Source organism: Brachyhypopomus gauderio, chromosome 2 (assembly GCF_052324685.1).
Source record: "Brachyhypopomus gauderio isolate BG-103 chromosome 2, BGAUD_0.2, whole genome shotgun sequence".
Taxonomy (NCBI): Eukaryota; Metazoa; Chordata; class Actinopteri; order Gymnotiformes; family Hypopomidae; genus Brachyhypopomus; species Brachyhypopomus gauderio.
In genome coordinates, this window is record NC_135212.1 from 38,930,381 (window position 1) to 38,954,410 (window position 24,030).

Here is a 24,030-nt window from a genome sequence, read left to right on the forward strand (position 1 = left end):
GCAAACCTCCTTGCCATCCTGAATATGCTGCACTACCTGAGCAACTTCTGTGGGTTGTAGACACTGTCTCATGCAACCTCTATAGTGAGAGAACTGAAAATGCAAAAGTGACCAAAACATCAGCCAGAAAGGACGAGAACAGAAAAAGGTCTGTGGCAGCACCTGCAGAAACACTCCTTTATAGGGGTTGTCTTGCGCATTGCCTCTCATTTCTACCTGTTGTCTGTTCCATTTGCACAACAGCAGGTGAAATTGATTCACAGTGTTCCTAACTGAACAGGTTGGTTTCACAGAAGTGTGGTTGATTTGGAGTTACATTGTTGTTTAAGTATTCCCTTTATTTTTTTGAGCAGTGTATTATAGACCACAATGTGTTCAAATTAATTCTCAATAGTCTCAAGGATCAAGAATATTTACCCTCTGCAACAACTTTAAATTGAATGAGTAGCCTATGAGGATAGACTGTACAATGCTCCCAAAAGTAGGTTTAGTTGATAATTCGCAGTCTACTGTCCATGGTTGAATAACCAAAAAAACCACTATTTGGGTACCCAAAGTGAAGTGCTCGACTTTTGATGATCCAAGTCAGATGAAGACAGATACTGCCTTGTCTCATCACACTAAAGTCTCATAGTACTTGGTCCTGGCTCATTTGTCTTCTCGCCAGGCTAACAGGAGAGTTGATGAGCTAGCGGCAGTCCGCAATCCTCCTTGGTTTGCGCGCTCTCTCTGTAAAACCTTTACCAGAAGTTGCAATATGATGAAAACTGCCACAAAGCTTTTAAATGGCCAGGACCTATTCAACAACAGCGTTTTATAAGGACTGACAATCACATCTGGATTAAATGTTCACGATCTCATGTTAGCCAAGCCTATATTCAATGAGGTAATTATCGTGGTCCAAACACCAGACACCGCAAGTTCGCAGAACCCCTCACCACCTCCTGCAATGTCATGGACCCACAGGTACTGGGTATCTAAAATGCAACTGCAAGATATCAAGTAGCAGACGTCATGCATATGTCTGCTGTGTACGTCCACTACTATAGTTAACAATATTGTAAAATAACATTCATGTAGCCATCAGTCTTTTATACTTCTTCATCAAAGAAAGTTCCACAGCTCCGTGTTCCTCCAGGGTATATACAGAGATTCTTAAGTTGAATTTAATACCTTTTTAATACCTACAAAATATTTTTTAATACCAGCATGACTTAAAGCGGTGACTGAAGTGGCCTCTCGGTTGTTGCTAACCACTGGCCTAAACCAGTCTTTAAACAGGCATGAAAATGGGTCAGGGGTTAAAAAAGTGAGAAGACAGGTGATGGCATGGGGATACGGCGATTACCATTACGCGAGGGCGTTAGGAGCGGGTTTGACATGGGGACGACGACACATTTGCTATCAAATCAAAGCCCACCCTATCCTCTAAAATATTTATATAAACTGATTCCACTGTAGGTAAGGTAGTTAATCACTGTATGTATAGTGACATAGAACATTTGTGGAATTACGGTAAATTGCAAATAATAAACAAAATACAACATGATACTGTTGTCCACAAACTTTAAATAAATTATGCATGCAATGTATGGATTATATTCAGATATAACCAAAAAACTTCTCTCTGCCTCTGAGGATGAAACATGGACTATTAAAAGCAACCTGACCAGAGCTTCCACTTGCCCAAATAATCCATGTACCTCTGAAGGCAAAGCACGAATGATCTCTGCAGCTTCTGCACTGTTACTGTATCTTTGTACCAGTACTCTCCTAATAAGGTGATACATAATATTTAAAATAATATAACAACAGGTTTGATGATTATTATTATTATTTCTAAACTCTGTCGTATACTTAAACTATTTCCACTCTTAAAAAAAAAAAAACTCAGGAGTGTTGTGTCCTGTGGTTTTATTTTTTTCTTTGGTGGCATGCTGAAATGAAATGACAAAAAATGTATGTTAAGGTTTCCTGACTAGACAAGACTAATATTAATGTTGGACAGTAAGGCTGTGTCCCAAACAGCACACTCTGGAACAATACATACTGCACTACTGAAAACAATTCAAACCATGGTGTCCTTTTATTTATTCGTTTGTTTATTTGTTTTATTTATTATATTTTATTTTTTACACATTAAGTGTAGTAGCAGTCTGCAGTTTGGGACGTGGCCAGAGAGTAATGTAACTTTACGTTTCAGAGAGCTTTCTGACAAGCGTTATTATAAACGTTAGCTAACCCAAACCCTCCTAGTCTGTTAATAGCACATTACAAAAAGCTGTTTTATTGTCATATATACAGCGGGTAAAATAAGTATTGAACACGTCACCATTTTTCTCAGTAAATATATTACTAGAGGTGCTAATGAAATGAAATTTTCACCAGATGTCGGTAACAACCCAAGTGATCCATACATACAAAGAAATCAAACGATAAATGTCCAGAAATGACGTTATTTGTAATCATGTGAAATGACACAGGGAAAAAGTATTGAACACGCTTACTGAAATGTATCTAATACTTTGTACAAAAGCCTTTGTTGGCAATGACAGCTTCAAGACGCCTCCTGTATGGAGAAACTAGTCGCATGCATTGCTCAGGTGTGATTTTGGCCCATTCTTCCACACAAACAGTCTTCAAATCTTGAAGGTTTCGTGGGCCTCTTCTATGAACTCTGATCTTTAGTTCTTTCCATAGATTTTCTATTGGGTTCAAGTCAGGCGATTGGCTGGGCCATTCCAGCAGCTTTATTTTCTTTCTCTGAAACCAATTGAGAGTTTCCTTGGCTGTGTGTTTGGGGTCATTGTCTTGCTGAAATGTCCAGCCACGTTTCATCTTCATCATCCTGGTAGACGGAAGCAGATTTTTCTCAAGAATGTCTCTGTACATTTTTCCAATCATCCTTCCTTCAATTATTTGAAGTTTGCCAGTACCATATGCTGAAAAACAGCCCCATGCCATGATGTTCCCACCTCCAAACTTCACTGTTGGTATGGTGTTCTTGGGGTGATGTGCAGTGCCATTTAACCTCCAAACATGATGTGTATTATGGCATCCAAACAGTTCTATTTTGGTTTCATCTGACCAGACTATATTCTCCCAGTACTTCACAGGCTTGTCTAAATGTTGTGCAGCAAACTTTAAACGAGCTTCAACATGCCTTTTCTTCAGCAGTGGAGTCTTGCGTGGTGAGCGTGCATATAGGCCATGGCGGTTGAGTGCATTACTTATTGTTTTCTTTGAAACACTCGTACCTGCTAATTCCAGGTCTTTCTGAAGCTCTCCACAAGTGGTCCTTGGCTCTTGAACAACTCTTCTGATAATTCTTTTCACTCCTCTGTCAGAAATCTTGCGAGGAGCACCTGGTCGTGGTCGGTTTATGGTGAAATGATGTTCTTTCCACTTCCGAATTATGGCCCCAACAGTGCTCACTGGAACATTCAGAAGTTTAGAAATTCTTCTGTAACCGATGCCATCATTATGCTTTGCAACAATAAGGTTGCAAAGGTCTTGAGAGAGCTCTTTACTTTTACCCATCATCAGATGTTTCTTGTGTGATAGCTGGCCATCATTTGGGACTGAACCAGCTGATATTAATTTGCACTGACAAGGGGCAGGCTTGCTTTCTAATTACTGAGAGAGTTCAGCTGGTGTCTTGGCTTTCCATGCCTCTTTACACCTCCCTTTCTTCATGTGTTCAATACTTTTTCCCTGTGTCATTTCACATTATTACAAATAACGTCATTTCTGGACATTTATGGTTTGATTTCTTTGTATGTATGGATCACTTGGGTTGTTACCGACATCTGGTGAAAATTTCATTTCATTAGCACCTCTAGTAATATATTTACTGAGAAAAATGGTGACGTGTTCAATACTTATTTTACCCGCTGTATGGTTAGAAATTCATTGCTCTTATCACTGACCTCGCGTTTAACGCTGGTGCAAACTACACGACGCTCCAGTGAGGCGAGAGCTCGGGTAAGTGAAGCTATGAGTGCGGGATATTTCTGAACAGGCATCTCAACACAAGCCTTAAGAAAGCGAAAGACCCAGAGAGCGCCTGACAAGTTGCTACCAACAAACACAGCGCTGCCAAAACACGCTTTTAGAAAAAAAAGTTTTTAAACAGTTTCCGCTTTTTCTGTGGTTTAATTTTTGGATGGGACAAATCTACCTGTTTCTGATATTGGGTGGCCAACTGTGCCATTGAAATAGCCGATTTCTGAAGTGCTCTGTTTGCTTATTAAGTCAATATGATAATTAAAATATATATATATATGGATGTAAATGTCCCGAACCCCCGCGCCACAAAAAAAACTCCTCGGATCTAAACAATTCGCGTAGGTCACCCTTTTCAACTACAAAACAGCGAATTTCGCCGAAAGGTGACAGATTTTCATGCTTGTTTAAATCCCATAGTTTTGCAAACAGATTTGGCGGCAAACCAGCCGGTATTTAGGTGACTGGTGCGTGCGCGGACAAACATCAGGTCACGTCACGTGATATCACTGCTAGCGACGTGTGAATAAATCTAATTTAATTAATTTTAGGAGAAAGGCCTGCATTTAACACAAATTCAAAAACGTCTAGGCAGTTGGATGAGCGTCCGAAAATGTAATACCTTGTCAGATGAAGCTTAATACTTTTTAATGGCCTTAATTTTGGCCAACTGAATTTACTTCCTTTTAATACTTTTTACAACCCCGCGGACACCCTGTCCTCAGAAGCGGAATATGTAAACAACGCGCACAAGGGCATCAAATGAATAATTCGAAACTAGCTAGCGGTGGTACGCTAACGACAGCTAGCGTCGCCACAGCGGCCGGAAATTATCATACAGTTAAGTCCGCCCACTAAGAGGGAAGATATGATTGGTCAATTTTGCTGTCATATGAAACTGGCATTGCGCTGAATTATAACTGCCAGGCCCTCTGTAAATGAACAGCGGGCCCACCAATCACCAACATTCTGCGGAGGCATCACAGTCCTGATAGAGGGAGACACAGGCTCACAGGCTTCCACTTAACTTAACCCCTCACCTTCAAACACAGATTGAATAGACACAGTTGAATAATTTATTTGCTTATATTTTTGTAATTGTTTAGATGTCGATTGTCAAACTGTAAGTAGATAAAATAAAATTGGATAAATTATATTATATATATTTATGTTTTAAGAATATTTTTAGGCCCTCTGAGAGGGCGTAGAGGGCCCTGGCGGTTCCCCACTGTGATTATGTATTGGTCATGTAATAAATGATTCCCAATCACACAGAGTGGCAGGTGTAAATCTTGACACAAGAATGTACAAAGCAAATGTAGGTATGTTTTTAAACCTCCATTCATTGGTTCATAACTCATACTATGGATAAAATTTAAAGGGCAGACTACAGATTCGGGAAACGTTTTGAACAACGCTGCTACGATGTCTTTGTGTTGCACAATAAGTTGGATGTCACCCATGTCACCTCAAAAGTTGCACACAGATGGATGTCACCCATGTATACCCCATGCGTCTTTGCCACACCCTCTTTTACCCTCTTTTTTCCTAAACTTTGTGACAATAGTGGTGATGATAAGAGTTACAGGATGGACACCCACAGACTGTATTTCACATGTACTACACTGTGCAGTCTACAGGCAACACATGCCATGCTGCTGATGGAGACTTTAGTTTCTGATGATGTATCATAAATACACACAACGACTGTATACTTACATGGAGGGCTGGTGGTCGTGGTCGTTATTGTAGTCACAACAGTGGTGGCAGCAGGCAGGTTGCTGCAGGACACATTCAGGTCTGTGCTGGTGCAGTTAGACGTGTACGTGATAAAACCTGGCTGGTTGCTGGTGATCACCTGGTTGATCCAGCTCTGATACGGAGACACATTGATGTATACATCAAGGCCCTTATCGACACAGCCAACAAAATATATAACAATCCCAGCCAGGATCCAAACAGAGCCCTGTTTGACCACAAGTGGACCTCCTTTGTCGACCTGTGTAGTGCCAGAGAGATATTACTGTTCAACCTGTGTAGTGCCAGAGAGATATTACCAAATGAACACACTGTTAAATTGGCAAAAAAGCAAGCAGAATAAGGTAAAGTTACCAGACACTGTTGGCTCTCTAGTAAATTTGTACAAATGATGTTTTCTATGGTACGTCCATACATGCTATTACATGGGTTCTGATCAGAAATTTGGACTTGCACTTCCTGTAGGGTCCCAGGAGACAGAGGAGTTTCTGTAACACACAGTAAACAGCATTAAACATCATGAATATTGATAGCAGTGTTCTATTGCATGTGTTCTAATTACTAATACTAGAAACCCTAGAATTACCAAGAATAGTAAAACTAGTTTTACTCAAGTAGTCTTATCCTGTGTTTTATTGCAGTCCGTCCCAATGGGACTCCTGAAGCCTCCCACAGGGATTAGCGACCGTGTCCAAGTTAACATTAATACTAACACACTTGATCCAGTGAATCATAGCTAACTAAAAGAACTAACTGGAAACTATAAATGTAAAACTCACAACTGTAGAATACATTTGTATTATTGAATTTACCTCCTGGTAGAGCAACAAAGGACATAATGTCACTATCAGTATGACACTCACTATCATACTGATAAAGTACATGTATGTCACTCTGGATGAGAGTGTGTGCTGACAGTGTAATGTACATTTAGTCTGAGTTGTAATATGGATGGCTTGTCATGGGCAAAGAATGTTCTTAGTGAATTTCCATAACAGACAGGCAGTGTATATGGATGCAAGACGTGGGATCAGTCCTTCAGGCAGGGATGTAACCTTTACTTGGTCCCACATCAGTACGCTCAGTTTGATGAGTCGGTTTACACATGGCTCTTAGTTTCATCAGAAACCCTGTACCATTTCTTACCTTCATTGCCATTTCTTACCTTCATTGCCAGTGGCCCAGCTCAGGGTTCCTTTGAGGAAGGTGCTATTAGAGGCAGCTAGGCAGACTGGAGCGATGTAGGGGGTGAACGTCACCCCAGATGACAACTGAAGCAGGACCAGTGACCATATGTTTATGGTGTTGGTGCTGTTTATGACACTTATGATGGTTCTGGACACCTGATTTGTGTTGTTTCCATCCAGAGATTCTGTACCCAGATACACAGTCACCCGAGAGGCATCATAACTGAAAAGAGGAAAGAGACATTCTTATAAGCGTCACCTGTTTTTTTTACTGATTCAGAGCTTTGTGAGTATGTTTCATTGTCATGTTTGTTTATTTTCTTATTTATTTTGTTTTTTTTATTGTCTTGTTTATCTTGCATTCTGAACCTTTGAAAACATTTTGCTAATGTGAGAACCCAGCCACTGTTGATGAGGGAACCACTGCAGAAATGGCCATTATCGACACGCAGGCTGACTACCCAAGGCCAAGAACCAGCAGTTGCAGTATCTCCTCCCACTGTCTTGTTGTTCAAACTAGCCACACCACACACTGAAACACAAAAAAGGTAGGAAAACTGTAAGTTGTCTGACTAGATGTTTGATTCTTTTTTTATTCTGTTTGTTACTTACACAGTTGTAATTTAAAAAATGAGTTGCATTAGCATGCCAAATCACTTTGTATTTACAGAGAAACAGTAGTAACATGTATACCATATATGTACAGTCAGGGCCGGAGTGGGACACTTTTTCAGCCCGGGAGTTTCATGCCCAAATCCGGCCCAAAATTATTTTCCCCTCGCAATCGGCCCAAACTAGAGATTGACATGAGCCGGCCCATCGGGAATCCTCCCGAATCTCCCGATTAGCCACTCCGGCTCTGTGTACAGTATACAGTCCCTGACAAACGTCCACTGGGAAAGAAATATTGATTATATTCATATGAGTAATTCATGTTATGTCATGGCCTGGCGGTTAGAGAACTGGTCTTGTGACCAGAGGGCCGTGGGTTCGATTGCCAGACCTGAGGCCATGACTGAGGTGCCCCTGAGCAAGGCCCTTAACCCTCAATTGCTCACTTGTATAAAAATGAGATAAAAATGTAAGTCGCTCTGGATAAGGGCGTCTGCCAAATGCCATAAATGTAAATGTTAATCATGTCCACGCAGACACTATAGTGCAGTCTGTGTGAAAAGTACTGCTTGCACTGCTTAGTAATCCCTATGACCACATTGAAGATGTTGTTCTGTAAGACTGAAGTTTTCTGTGCAGCAGCAGAGTTAGAGATAACATTGCTTATCCGTTTCTATGCAACAAAGGTTGAATCCCAGCGAAACCGATAACTGCACCTGGGACGCAGGCATCCTTAGTTTTTCTACACACACACTTTGACTATAAAGAAACTGGACTGAAAGAGGTAGTTAAATGAAGCGCTGGCTTCACATATACTTTTATATTTTGTAAATCTCTTGCCATCAAATAAATACTGCTTAATATATTATAAGACCTCGACTTCTGTGCCATCAATTCCACAACAGAAATTGCCGTTGTCGGTAGGATGACCGAAGATTCCAGCGGAGGAATGAACTGAAGGTACCAAAGGGTGACGTCATTACCCATGAGCCCTTGCAGCTCCGGCCCTGTTATGTGTATTATATGATGTTTATGTCTGTATAGTGTTATAAATGATTATTAATTGTGTGTTATTAGTTAAGTCACCCCGGTCCATTTTTTTATGTACATGTGCATTATCCGAGTTCCCCTCCATGTATGTGTAACGTTGCCATCTTCATGACCTCCCCCTGTGTTTCATGTGCAAGGCAAAGCTATTTGAGGCCTCGAGTTTGAATTGATTGTTCCTGTGAGTGTCAATTTTCTTGCGAGGTGAGAATAAAATCTCTGTTCTTGATAGGAATGGACTTGTCTGCAGCCTCTTTCTCCCACACCACGCCACACTATGTTATCTTGTTCCCTACAATCACACTCTGCTATCTTGTTCCCCTACAGTCACACTCTGTTATCTTGTTCCCTTACGGTCACACACTGTCAGCTGGCTTTACCTACGCTCACAGGTTGCATGAGCCGCTTTGCATCCGGCACTCTCTTTCTCTACAGCCTTAACTTACTAAACCCTGTACAGAGTATGATGGAGTTTATTATTTATTATTATCATTCATTTATTATTTAATTATAACAGAAATTGACTTACCACTCAATTGTGAGTCACACTCTGAAACAGAACAAAAACAAAATAATGTAAGGGAGACATCAGGGAATACAGACATGGAGAGAAGCTATAACTAACAAAGCTAAATACAATAACTAACTTAAAGAAGGAACTACAATCAACACCGAGCTAGGAACAAGGAGAGGTTCACAAGAATATATAAAGACAGCGAAAGACCAAAGTCACGACATGCAAAAATCCACAAACAAGGAAGACTCCACACAGGGTATAAATTAGTGGTGGGCCATTATTGGCGTTAACGGCGTTCGATAATGTGATACTGTCACGTGCGGTGCGGCGAGAAGGACGAGGCAGGAGTCCACTCTAGCAAACACTGACGTACGTTTATTTCAGGGGTGGCGAGTGTAAATTGTTGAGGGGGGAAGGGGGGAAGGGGGGGGGGTGGCGACCGTAAGTTGTTGACGGGGGTGGGGGGTGCACGACCTCGCGAAGCGACAGCACGCGGGGACCTCGCGCAGGGGCGGAGCCACCGCGATTACGTCATTGTCGGCACGCGGAACCTCGCGCCGGTCGCGACGCGTCAAGTATAAACCAAATACGGACGTTTGGTCGCACTACACAGTAGACAAATCATTTTTGGCACTTAGTTAAACTGCAGTTAGCTGCGAATGACTCGATATGCATATCACTATTACGAGTGCTATCATATCGCTTGTGAATTTCAGATTTCATATGAGAATCCAGCACTTTGCAGCCCATTGTACCAAGTTTGAATGTTTTTCCGCAAGTTCACATCGCGCCTCATACGAATCACTGGAAGGTTTCAGCTAGCCACAATATTTTTCATCCTCCAGCCACTTCACTGAATGGACATTTACCCATGTCTGCGTCGGAGCCTTGTATTGTTGTTCCCGCCGCAGCCCTCAAATAAAAGCAGCTTGCTAGGCAGCTACACTGTTGCCAACTCCTCAGTAAGGAAAGTCGCTATTGGTTGTCCTAAAAGTCGCTAGAAGTCGCTAGATGACGTCATCACCTAATTTGCATAATATATGTTTTTGAAGGTGTGTAAAGGAATAACATTGGGAGAGAAGAAAATGAGTAAAAAAACACTCTAAATATGTTAGAACTACAAATGAACAACATCTGTTGCCTTTGAAATAGGCAGTCACTTCTCAAAAGAACTACATGACTTTAATGCTTTGTATAAATAATTTTTACGTAAATTACATAAATAGTTTTTTTGCTGTGTTGTTAAATGTTAGTATATGAGTAGCAGTTAGCAGGAGTTGGCATAGAAATCAACCTTACAATACAGGCAGTATGCCCGTGTATTATCTCCAATACATGGCTTCAGCCAGCCTTTAAATTCAGGATTTGATTCCCACTCTTTCCTGTATTTTTGAGAATAGAGTTTAGAGTGAGACATGATGAGCAAGTTAGCTAGATTTTAAGCTTTCACAGAGACGCACATACTGTTGACAAGTCAAGTGACCGGCTACGTGGTGAATGGGGTGAAGAATGACTGGGACTGTGTGAGTTAAATGCAGTGATTTCTTTTCGTGTCTCACTCATTGACTGTATATATAAGTGGACTGGGCGACGCGAATGAAAAGTGAAGCCTCCGTGAGTCAGCTACCCTTTAGTGGCTGGCTGCAGTACAACTTTTAACCCCGCCCATTCCCATGTAAGTGAACGGGCCGGACGAGAAACTGAATTTTTATTACACGTAAAATAAGTTTTTTGAGCAATTATATGTTGTCAATTCTCTAACACGTTACGTTATGTTCTTGTAACGCGTTAGTATCTCTCCCAGTGTTTTTCTCTATGATAAACAGATTTTATAAGTGTTATTTAAAGGGGTGTGGCGATAAGGTGATTGACAGTTAATAGCTGCGTTGGTTGACATCTAATACCAGACGCTCAAATGTGAACGCGCTCAACATCAAAACTCGACAGCAGTATTAAAACATTTTACGTTTGTTTATTTTGTAAAACGTCAAAAGTTTCTATACTGGTGGGCGTATCCTAACGAATGTCGGGGCGGAGATACGGTCTCTGGCGGAGATACTGTCCTGCCTACCGGTTCTAATGCGCATGCTCTGGCTCCAATTTTCAAGATGGCAGCGTCCGTGCGGCCATCTTGGTGGCTTCAAAAACTCACAATGGGAGTCAACGGTGACGTACCGTCCATTATATATACAGTCAATGGTCTCACTGAAGACTAAAGCATTTATATTTACATCCGCCATCGGCGGCAGCTTTGGGCATGCGCGGTTCATTTGCAGTGTGGACGTGGAGCGGTGAGGGTCTGCTCTGAGTGTGAGACTGCACTGAGTGTTGTGGGGCTCACGGCAGCACCCGCCGTGGCTCACGGCCCAGAGGACAGCAACTAAAGAACGTGTTTGTTCAGAGTCGCCAAAAGTCTCCAATAACACCACAAAAAGTCGCTAGATTTGTCGCTAGTCGCTTTTTACTACAAAAAGTCGCTAGAGGGTCTGAAAAGTTGCTAAATATAGCGACAAAGTCGCTAAGTTGGCAACACTGGGCAGCTAAAGCATCGTCTGCTGTTTCCACCTGTTGGGTGACGTACTACCAGGGTTGCCAGGTCCTACAAAATATTCCGCAGTAACCCAACTCAAAAGTAGCCCAAAAAACCGCACCCCGCGACCCCAGAATTTTTACCTGCTGCAGGATTTTCAAACAAGCCCAATTTGGCGTGTAAATCGCGAACCTGGCAACTCTGCGTACTACTGCCATGTACCAGGCGGAGTATACGGCCGTTGCGGAAATGATAATTATTGTGGGATATACATCGGTAAAATAAAACAGAAAAACTGAGCAACGCACTTATTTAATGCCTCCCCTCCTAAAATTCCAGACATTTTAAGACATTTTTAGACCTTGAATATGTAAAACTAAATTTAAGACATTTTAAGGACCCACGGGTACCCTGTCCAAAACACTGTTGTCGTCCTAAATTGTTATTCTTCACTTGCCGTAAATTTGTGAACAATCACGAATGTGAAAGTTCATAATAAACCAATTTTCATCTTGCTAATGTTAGTAACTAGTTTCCTTTGGTGATTATACTAAATCGGACTGTTTCTGTTTGCACGAACAATCACTGTTAAGTTTATCTAATCTAGGTGTATAAGTAAGTGACGGTAAAAACTGATGTTAGAAGACGAGTGGTTAGCTAAACAGAATACAGATGTATTAAATACTTATGTATGTTGTGTTCTTCATATTGGACATAAACTGTTAAATTAATTAGGGTTTGCTGTAGTTACTTATAATTTGTAATTGTTGTGCTGTTCGGTACCGCATGGACATTTCGAGAGGGATTGTTATTCAGTAGTGGCAACACGGTGGCTTGGTGGTTAGCACGTTTGCCTCTCAGCACTGGGGTCTTGGGTTCAAATCCCTATCTGAGTGGAGTTTCCATGTTCTCCCCGTGTCTGCGTGGGTTTCCTCCGGGATCTCCGGTTTCCTCCCACAGTCCAAAGACATGGAGGTTAGGTAAATTGGCCCTCCCTGATTCCCTGACAAATTCTCCCTGAGTGTGTCTGTGTGTCTTCATGTTCAATAAAAAAGCAGTTGTCTGAATGTGTGTGTGCTTGTGTGCCCAGTGGTGGATGGTGCTCTGCCACTAGGTGCTCTGTCCTCACTCCCCTTCCTGCACCCCATTCAGTCCCCCAGGGGGCTGTGGATCCCGGTTGAGAGTACGCTGTGCGCAATTGGCTGCCGCTTCTCGCCGGTGTGTGATTGGTTGTGTACGAGTTGTATCCGTGTTAAAATTGTAAAGCGTCCTTGGGTATATAGAAAGGCGCTATATAAGTTGAACATTCATTCATTCAGTAGTGCGTGTGTAACCAGCCGAATATTTTGGGCTGAGAAACGGCATCTTCTTTTAAAGCGCGCCTTGGGCGGTCAAAAGACCGCTGAGTCTTTACACAGGGGAGCTGGTACTGACACATAATTAACGCTAGATGGCGTTTTGCACAAAAGGAAGAATGAGCCGCCCAAACAAAATATTCGTAATGGTGACATTTGCACGTAACGTCAATATGTTAACAAATTAATAGGCCCTTTTCACACTTCCGCATTTTTTCTTCCGGAAGCTCTCGTTGCAGGGTAAAGTTACTTCCGTTACACATTAAACAATGGCAGAGTCCAATAACAAAAGCTTTTGCAGTGCACCAGGGTGCTCGATCTCGAAGCAAAAACAGTCGTATCTCAGTTTCTACGGTTTTCCGGCTGACGACGAGCAGAAAAGAAAATGGGTTTGTGCAATTAGGGGGGATGAAGGGGAAAACTTTGTGATACGGAGCATCTTTGTAGCCAGCATTTCACTGCTGCAGACTACATAGCAGGAAGCTCGCGGCTAAAAGTTGGTGCTGTTCCCTGTTACTGTTCCCAGTACTGTTACTGTCCCCGGTACTGTTACTGTTCCCAGCCGGTTTCAGTGGAACAGTTGCTGTCCGCGTTTGAAAGATCAAGCTCTCGGCTGGGAGTACACGTACGTCCGCTAGCATCTAGCTGTGACCCGCTAGCATCTAGCCCCGGTTCGTTAGCTTTTAGGCCCGGTTCGCTAGCTTTTAGCCCCAGTTCGCTAGCTTTTAGCCCCAGTTCGCTAGCTTTTAGCCCCAGTTCGCTAGCTTCTAGCCGTGATCCGATAGCTTCTAGCCCCGGTTCGCTAACTTCTAGCCCCGGTTCGCTAGCTTCTAGCCCCGGTTCGCTAGCTTCTAGCCGTGATCCGATAGCTTCTAGCCCCGAGCCGATAGCTTCTAGCCCCGAGCCGATAGCTTCTAGCCCCGAGCCGATTGCTTCTAGCCCCGAGCCGATTGCTTCTAGCCCCGAGCCGATAGCTTCTAGCCCCGGTCCGCTAGCATCTAGCTAGAAAAGAGCAAGCTCTCGGCTGGCAGTACACCACGAACATCTACTAGTCGAGAGTTTGCTCTTTCAAATGCGGACAGCAACTGTTCCACTGAAACCGGCTCTGAAACTAGCTGTGATCCGCTAGCATCCAGCTCTGCTCGGTAGCATCCAGCTCTGACCATCACTTTGCTGTCGACTATATTGGACACTGAATAAACAATAACACGTAATAACTTGGTGTGTGTCATGAACTTTATTGATACTGATGTAAACCAAACAATCAATAGCTGACGTCCCTTGGCTTGCTAAAGCTGGGCGTACACTGTACGATATTTTAAATCGTGTACTCAGCTCCAGCTCAAACTGTACGACTAAATCGCAGGGAGAGCTCTTGGAGCTGCTTCAACAGTGCGATACTCTCACGAGGAGCGATTTGAATTTCAAACATGTTTGATATTCTTGCGACGCTGCGATTTCTGATCGGGAGTTGGTCGTGAGTTACCTGTGTAAACTATACGATGCACGACACGCGATTGAGCCGAAACTCGGCCCGATCGCAAAAATAGTCGCACGAGTGAAAAATCGGCTGAAAATGGGCCAAAAATCGCAGTGTACGCCCAGCTTAACCTAGCTAGATATTGTTAACTAAAGCTGGGCGTACACTGTGCGATTTGTGGCCCATTTTCAGCCGATTTTTCACTCGTGCGACTATTTTTCGATCGGGCCGAGTTTCGGCTCAATCGCGTGTCGTGCATCGTATAGTTTACACAGGTAAACGAGGAGTGATTCACACCTCACGACCAACTCCCGATCAGAAATCGCAGGGTCGCAAGAATATCAAACATGTTTGAAATTCAAATCGCTCCTCGTGAGATCGCATGAGAGCGTCGGGTCGTATAGTGTGAGTATATGAATCGTGAGCTGTGAACTTTTAAACCCTGCGATTTAGTCGTACAGTTTGAGCTGGAGCTGAGTACACGATTTAAAATATCGTACAGTGTACGCCCAGCTTAAAGCTGTCAGTATCATATGTAATATTATAATATATATCATAATAATATAGACTGTTTTACCACTCCGTAGGATGACTAATGGAACTAGCTAGTGCTAGCTGGTGATAGCTTACCCTGGTATAAGTGAATAAATTATTCTACAAACAATTTGTAGCCTCTATTTAACTTGGAACCGTTCGTTGTTGAATGTTCTCCAACGATACTGGAAACGTATTTAAAATTCAGTCTCGGCAGCGACGACAGGGATGAAGTAAACACACGCTCCATGCTGAGGTGAATTGACAACAACTATCTTCTGCAACTAAGTTCTACCGGAACTTGTTTTACCCGGCGGTGACGTATTTCCGCTTTGTTGTGAAAAGGGCCTATAGGGCTGTATTCAACTAAGGATTTTCATAGTCGAATCTGATTCGTCAGCTTTTCCCTTTAGTCGACTAATAGTCGAATCGGGTTTATTTATTTTTTATTTAGAGCATCTTAAATGGGATCCCGTTCTCATTCAGGACTTTTTTCCTCTTCAAAGTAAAAACCTAAAACACTCAGATAAATGAATAAATACGGTAGGTTAGCTTTTATTTATTTACTTACTTATTTTTTATGAAACGTTAGAGAACATTAACCGTCAGTGTGCATTGCGCATATCGAACTGTCACACAGGCACTGTGCAAAATGTCAAAAATATTTTAAATAAAATATGCCTGCCTGAAAATATAAAAAAATTGACACACAACAGAATAAAAATATAAGGAAAGGTTCAAGTAATGGGGTTTAAAAGCAAACAACAAAAAATGTTTATAGGCTTACTTGCCGAGACGCACCGCGACGAGACGAGATGACACGACCGAAACGACAAACGGCTGAACTGGTTTTTTTTTCGCCTTACGCGTTTTAAATGGTATGCCATGTTGGTTGTTGTCGTGCGAAATGAAAGACGTTGATGACATAACTTGCACTTTACTCATCTTTATCTTTTTCAAAATACTTTTGAAGTTTTTTAGTAGCCATTATAATCTCGGTAGATGCTGCGTATTCTGCGTGTTCAGCTCCGCTCGGTTGGATTGTGCAACTGCAGGGTGTGATTTATTAATGTGTAGTAAGGAAGATGCCTATTGTTAATGCGCAAACATCATTTTAAAATATTTATTAACAGAAATTAGGATGATTTTATTTGAGAAAAGGCTATATATAACGAAAACAAAGACATTTCATGTAACAACAAATGCTTAGCTGCATCCTTGGGCACCTCCACGCAGTTCGAATGGTACATTCGACTATGACGTTCATAGTCGACTAGGGGGTATAGTCGACTATAGTCGAATCAGCGACTATTGCAGGTCACCCCTACAAATTAATGTGACTAAACCTTTTAGAATCAGTGCCTTGTGACCTTCAGTAGCTTCCCCATTGCCAGTTTTGTTTAGTTTAATATTGCATTTCCTGGTTTGTGCGAAAACGTAAATGCAAAATATAGTTTGTTTTGTTTCTTGGTTAGTGTAATAGTTTGCTTGGTTAGTGTAATAGTTTGCTTATTTGTCTGTGTGTTATTCTGTTGGCATATATGTCACTAGATTATCATGTTTGTTCGCCACACCACTAACCCACTGGCCCGCACCCCCACTGTGAAGTCTTTTGTCTTGCTAATGCAACAGACTGCGCTGCAGCCTTCCACCCCCACATCCACAGAAAGCTTGTTCGATACTCAGAGTAGCAAAGTGAAGCCCGTAGACCGAGCTAAAGCAAGTTTGTTTGTATACTCAATGTTACGCCATTTCAAGTTTTAATGTCTAAAAGTTGTGTATGTTAGTGAATTGTAGGCTATGGTGAACATAACAAATCTACAAATAAATGTCTATAATGTTTTGTGTTAGACAAAGAACAAAAAGCATAAATAAGCAAAATAATTACAAAAATATCATTATAAAAGGTAGGCTATGTACCTTTGCGTAACAAAACGCAAAATTATTAAAATGATACGGATGGCTTCACGAATATAGTTGCCTCTCTCCTCTCTGATGTTCACTTTTTTATCTCGCCGTATTGTGTTGCCGTTTCAAATGAGGTGTTTGATCGGTGAATAGCCGATGTGTGATCCCACGTCCTAACGACTGTGTTATCACCGAGCGTTATCACCATTCGGTGATTTACATGTAGCTTATATTGCATAAGTTTCGTTCCCCACCTCAAATTAAGTTCCATTTATGTAGTGAATTGTGAACTTGAGAATAAACCTCCACCGCTGTGGTTAATGTTCATGCACTGTTTGAACAATATTTATTAATTACAGCCAGGTTTTGGAGGTTGTAGAACACAGCTACAGGCCAACAACGGGTGCATACCGTCTCTCTTTAGCGTATATTGAATAAGTTTCGTTCACCACCTCAAATTAAGTTCCCTTTGTTTTGATTTGTGTGTCAGCTTCACACAACTCAACATTCAAAACACAGCTTAGGTGCAGTCTTTGCACATTTGCCACAGACCAGTCGCTTACATGTCTGGCAGATGTCATACGTTTTGTTCCCTGAACATCTGCCGACTTGGCATTGTTTTCTTTTTGAGGGCCGGCAAGGAGCTTCAGGTAAAATTCGCTTTTGTGCCACTGCCCTAGCCGCTTTCGCCATTTTCTGCTGTGCACACAGCTCCTTTACCAACTCGAGAATAAACCTTCGTCTGCTCAGGTTAACGTTCATGCACTGTTTGAACAATATATGTGCATTTATTGCAGCCAGGTCTAGGAGGTTGTAGAAAACCGCGACAGGCCAACGACGGGTGCCTCCCTTCACCGAATACAGTCGTGCCATTTGATCCATAACATCAACGCCACATTTAGTCGTGTTGTAATATGAAACAGTTTCAGGCAGTTTCTTTGCGCCATTATCAATTGAAACTGTCTGATGCATTGAGCTCAGGATGCATACATTTTTTTAGGTTTTGCCTGGTAAATCGTTAGTTATTTTTCCAGCCCGCAACACCTTGGTGGAAAATCTTTCAGACTGTGCCTGTGTACATGGGGGCATCTCGCGTCTGATTTTATTCATCGTACCAACAATAGTGGTTTTGTTCGCCAAAAGGGTGTTTGCAAGTGCCAATGAAGTGAAGAAATTGTCAGTCATTACATTTCTTCCTTTACCCGTGAAATATTGATAAGTAGGCTAATTACCATTCGCAGAATTCCTGCAAACTACTAAAGCATGTATTAGGCAAAGCAAGACTCTCTCACGGTTTGAAAACCATTGATGTAAACTTATATATAGTATATATTAAATAATATTAATAAATAAAGTATATATTTTAAGACTTTGGAAAGTGAAACACTTTCACTTTCGTTCAACGGACAAATTCCGTTTTGTCTTTACACAATAATCAGTTTGAACTTTGTGAATAATTTAGTTTTGAAAACTATTTATCTTTATTTAGTTATACTAAATATTAAATGACATACGAATCTTTGCGACACCCGCTGGCAGAAAAGAGAATCACAGTCTTGAAGTGTAGGCGACGATGACAATATTACAGAGATATGAGTGAAATCAATTTAAACTAGCCTGTGCAGGGTTTCTTTTAACAATGTAAAAATAGTAGTTTATTAAAAGGACAATTCTGGGAAAAGTCATGAAAGGAGGGTTCTGAAATTGGATCCAGTGCAAAGATATTAATTTTTTTTTTGTGCTGCTGCGGTCAAGTGACCGGTGCTCGGCGCTTCTAGGTATAATTAGGTCGACCAGAGGCGGCGCTTCTAGTAGACGTCACAGCGGTCAAATGACCGGAGCTTTGGCGCTTCTAATGTTAAAAAGCTTGCTCACCTCACTGCAAAATTTCGCGTAATCCACTTCCTGGATGAGACGCTCCGACAAATCTGCCCCCTAAACGTCACCGAAGCGTTTTGAAAGCTGATTTGACCTCTTATTACAAAGCTGCAGGGGTTTTGCTTTGATTTGAGTGGTTTTAATTGGTCTGAAGGGGGGGGTAGTGACTTTGAATGACAGGTTTTACAACCTCTCCCCGGCGAGGTGCGAGGGGGGGTGGCGGCTCACCAATCAGCCTACTGAGACAATCTGGTGCCTTAGAAGTGATTGGAAGCTGTTCTAACCAATAGTTTACTTCCTTCTGAAGCTAACCAGCCCTCATTTGCCATTGGTGGATGATTTATTTTAAACAACGCTTCGCAAAATCCCAGTTCATTTCCAACCTGGGTCCGCTAGCATAGCAACATAAGCTAACCTTTGCTAACCTAAGCTCCTCAGAACACACTGTTCGGCGAAACTGAAGCAGCCGTGGATTATTTTGTTCGTTTTTATTCTGATTGTGGATACTTTTGAACACCACAGAAAATAAAATGATAACTTTTTATGGAATATATGATATATTAATTTTCGGAATTTTCGCCAACCCGGAAGTGAGACTGAAATTAGAGTCCTGGGGGGTGGGGTGGGGCCCGGGCCCCAGTTGGCGTAGTAAAAGTTATCTATCGGCCAAATAGTAGCGGACGGAGTGAGCAAAGTGACGGCCGCCAGGCTACACGTGCATGTAACGGCTATGATCCTCATTAATCACTGAACACCGGCTACGACGCGATTCAACGTACTCGTGAGTAAAAATGGATAATTTTTCATAAGCGATTTTGTACAAAATATATAATCTAATACTAAGTATTGGAGCTTTTGAGTGCTGGAGTACTCTGTATCGTGTCAGATGCTAGCGGAGTTGGCGTCGTAAGCTTAGCTTAGCCTGTCGGACTATATTGGACATAAATATCATAACGTACCATTCATAATTTGACATGAAATTTCTTCGTTGGAATTTTCTGGTCTTTCTGTAATATGTGCAACGTTGTTGTTTGTCATAGCTCCTCGGTTTCGTGTATGGAATTTGTTAGAATGTTAGCATAGTTGGCTATGGGTGTGTACCGGGTGTGGCATATTTGGACATGGGTGTGGTGCACTTGACATACCTTGGATAAAGCTGAATAACTTTTCAATGCTTGCATGGATTTGCTCCATTTTTTCTGTGTTAGAAAAGACCCTAGCGAAATTTATTGTAATTTCTGATACAAGATTGGAATAACTATGTGAATATACATTCCAGTCGCCCAGTTCAAGTTCAAGTCAGGATTTTTGACATTCCTGGCATATTAGCATCTGTAATAGAGGCTCTAAAATAAACCAAATTATGTGAATATGATATTGAAGTGTATCAATATGTTCCCCCAACTGTCTACTTCACTTTGAGCCATGAATGATAATTTTCCTATATGTACAACTTGAGTTATCTAGTTTTAAAGTGAACTATATAAGGAATTTTAAAAATGGCCGCCCTGGGTGTGAAACTGCAGTATAAGGTTAAACGCACAGCACCTGTTTGCTAATGCTGCTGATGCTGGTTCAAGCACTGATGCAGCCCAGAGGAAGAGTCGCCGCCGCCGAAAACAGGTTATCGTGTCCTTGTACCAAATGTTGGCTTACATTTCAAATCTCATGTTTAGCTGAATAAACATGTTATCAACCCCTTTTAATGTACAGTATGTAGGCTTACAAATTCAGGTTTGACTGAATATGCCCTCTTAAAGTATGTAGGCTTACAGTACTATTTTCATGTTTAACTGAATAAACCGTTGAACACGAGCAGCCTATATTTTATTGAGCATGTTTTTTTTTCTTCAAGTATCAAAATAGAACAGCTTTCTCAAGCAGTCATTGATGCATTTTGGAAACAGATGAGCCCCTGGTCTAATGCACCCTCTGTATTAAGAAACCCTATCTCAAAGACTGACTTTTAGTCATTACTTGGGTAGCACGCATATTCTGAATGAGCCATTTTAATCTACACTGTAAAAAAAAAAAGTGTAAAAAAACGGTAATTTTCTGGAAACAGGGGCGCCAGAAAATTACTGTAAAAAAACAGATAAGTACTGTAAATTTTAAAAATACATAAACTGTAAAAAAAACAGCAATTTTCTGGCGCCCCTGTTTCCAGAAAATTACTGTTTTTTTTACAGTTTATGTAAAAAAAACAGATAAGTACTGCAGGGTTGCCAACTCTCACGCATTGAGCGTGAGACACACGCATTTGACCGTTTTCACACGCTCACACGTTTTACTAGTTCGCTAGCTCTGGCGCCATCCACCGGCGATATAACACTGAACATTTTACGGTCGCCCCCCCCGCTCAACAACTTTCGTTCGCCACCCCCCCCCCGCTCAACAAAATACACTCGCCACCGGCTCCAGGTTAAAATCTCACTCCAAGCGAACGTCAAAAGTTGGCAACCCTGGTACTGTAAATTTAAAAACATACATAAACTGTAAAAAAAACGGTGATTATAACACTTAACATGCTACACTGTCATTTTACAGGAAATATTCCTAAAATTGAATGTGGTCTTTACTCTAGTTCACATTCAATTATAACAATATTACGGTGTGGTATAGGAAGGAGAGGTAGCAAACAGATCCACTGCAACACAACAAGGCTTTTTTAATTCAAACTGCCTCAACAACATAATCACGCCAGACCCCACGATCATGCAGAAGAGACTTAATTTAGACACAAAACATGAGGGAACGGCAATAACACGACAACACTACACAAACATGGCATAGAATAATTCACACAGTACAACTACATAAATTGATGAAGGGGGACTTAAAACAAGTAATGCACATAATCAAGTACACAATCAATCAACACATGCATAGACATCACATTAACAGAGAACAATACCAGAGTCGCAGGGACTCATGGGAAGTAGCGCCGTCCCCCATTGGACCGACGCTTCAATATAAAAAATATATAACATTAATAGTTAGAATGAGCCATAAACTCCGAACCGTCAGAACACACATTTCAACGCTACGGTTATAGTTAAACTATGATTGGACAGGAATGCCAGACACATGTTCTAGCACTATATGAACCGATAAGAATATATTACGCGTTAACTAAATAAGTTACATGCACTGAAAGCTGACAACGTTGCAAATACTCATTTGAAGAAACACTGATTTCAAAACTCATACATTTGGGCTGCAGCGGGGTGATAACGAAAGGTTCTTCAAACAATATGCACAACCAGAACAACTCTTCATGCACACTGTGCAGTGGTCCGATTCAAACAGGCCCCACCCCTACCAATCATAAACTTAACATATTCAGTTATCTTTACTTAACATGATCATTGCAATGCCTATTTCAGCTCAATAATGATAACAACTAGATTTATTTAGTAATGGCAATATTTTTTACGAAACATCAAATAATAATTAATGATTACTAAAATAATGTATTAAAACCAAATCCGGGTTTACAGTGTAGATACAGTGATACAGATACAGTGCATATTTCATAGTGGATTGAAAATGAGATGGATCTGGAACGCCTTAACTCTTTATGTATGCTATAAATATAAAAATAAATCACAGTCAAGAACATTTAACTTTTTACTCACTTTTATAACATGAAAATCACATATTTAACATGTCAAAACTTAAATTAAAACATGCATCAATGTTGTCTTGTAATATTTCCTTGAAATTAATTCCAGAAGATTCTATTACTTTGTCTCAATAAGATTAATCAATATTACTTTCTTTTTACAGTTTGTTTAGTTAAAATTATTATCTAAAAATTGTTAAAAAACAGATTTATAATGTATTTAATTTATACAGATTTTTCTTGTTAAATCACATGACATTTTTAAATAAACAGTTTGTTCTGGTAATTGTACAGTGTAGATTAATTTCAAGATTTCAGTTAGATTAATCTAGATAAAAAAAATTATTCTATGCCCACCGCCAGGATAAATACACCAACTAATAAATCACACAAAACTCGAAACAGCTCAAACTCATAAAGGAAGGGATATAAACAAGGCAGAACAGACACAACAAATACATGTCATGGTTAGCCCCTCCAACAATCATGAATGTTTTGTTTATGTAGCCATGTGCATTTGTTGTTTCTCTTACAGCCCTGTCTTCTTTCGTGTTTGCACTTCAGTGTTGTATTACAGTTTGTTTCTGTATTCCGTATGTAGTTATGTGTTGATCATGTTTCTATGTTGGACTCCCTCACAGATTTGACCAACGCCTTCAAATAATCTCGCTCTTCTCAGCACTTGTATCCGCCCTCTCGCTCCTTGACGGCGATGGCGTTACAACATGGAAAAGAAAGACCAACAGGAATGGGATGTTATGCGGGGGTGTGCGAACGCGCACAAACTGATTGGGGTTTTGTTGTAGGAACCCAAATGCCAACCACAAAGAACAAAAAACAATGAACTGAAACCTCCGCCAGAAAGGGATGTGGGAAAAGCGAAAAAAAGAGAAACACCCTTGAACAAATATACTCAAAGGGAGAAAAAACCGAGGACAACAGAGGAAAACGCGGAGAGGACTCGACGCGAAGTAAGTACACAATAAGAAAATAAGATCCACCAGCAAAAATGCGGAATGGAGATGACGCGATGCGAATAACCAGAAAGGAAAAATAAATAAACAACCCTCAACTGAGGAACGCAGACTGAGATCAACGCGAATATGAGAGAGAGAGAAGGCAAGGGAAACAGAAACTGCCAGGGAAGGACTGACCCTTCCTAACTAAAACAAAAAACTGGATAGGAAGAATAGCGGGGGGAAAACTTGAGAATGGTCCAAAGGACGCAGGAGAGCGAACTCGAAATGACAGTGGATAGCAAAGAGAAAACACTGGAGAGAAGGAAGAGAGAGTAACGCAATGAAAAACCACAATACCGGCTGACCGCTTGGAAAGACCAAACAACTCAGCGAAGATGAGTGGCAGTCGACTTCATTAAGAAAGATGAAATCCGGCTGAGGATCATTTTCGCTGATTGCTTGATGTAGACTGTGAACGCCCTCTGGTAGTCATAGCATGAGTCGTGGAGGGACCTGCCCTGACAGAGGACTGCGAGCGCCCTCTAGTGGTCATGGGCGGGGCAGCGCTGGGGCCTGTCCTGACAGAGCCCCCCCTGCCCGAGACCCCGCGGGCCAAGAGTGACGGCAATCCAGAA

General features: G+C 41.4%; 1 protein-coding gene across 2 annotated transcripts in view; it reads right to left on the reverse strand.

Moving 5' to 3' along the window:
• Positions 1–24,030, reverse strand: part of LOC143503591 (transmembrane protease serine 9-like) — a 118,617-nt gene that overhangs the window by 88,587 nt on the left and 6,000 nt on the right. For both annotated transcript variants that reach the window (XM_076995677.1, XM_076995676.1), the window contains exons 2-6: positions 9,139–9,159; positions 7,320–7,482; positions 6,929–7,173; positions 6,118–6,251; positions 5,725–6,004 (exon numbers count right to left, since the gene is read on the reverse strand). In XM_076995677.1, the coding sequence (XP_076851792.1) occupies positions 5,725–6,004; positions 6,118–6,251; positions 6,929–7,173; positions 7,320–7,482; positions 9,139–9,159 (843 nt within the window). The remainder of the gene's footprint in view (positions 1–5,724; positions 6,005–6,117; positions 6,252–6,928; positions 7,174–7,319; positions 7,483–9,138; positions 9,160–24,030) is intronic.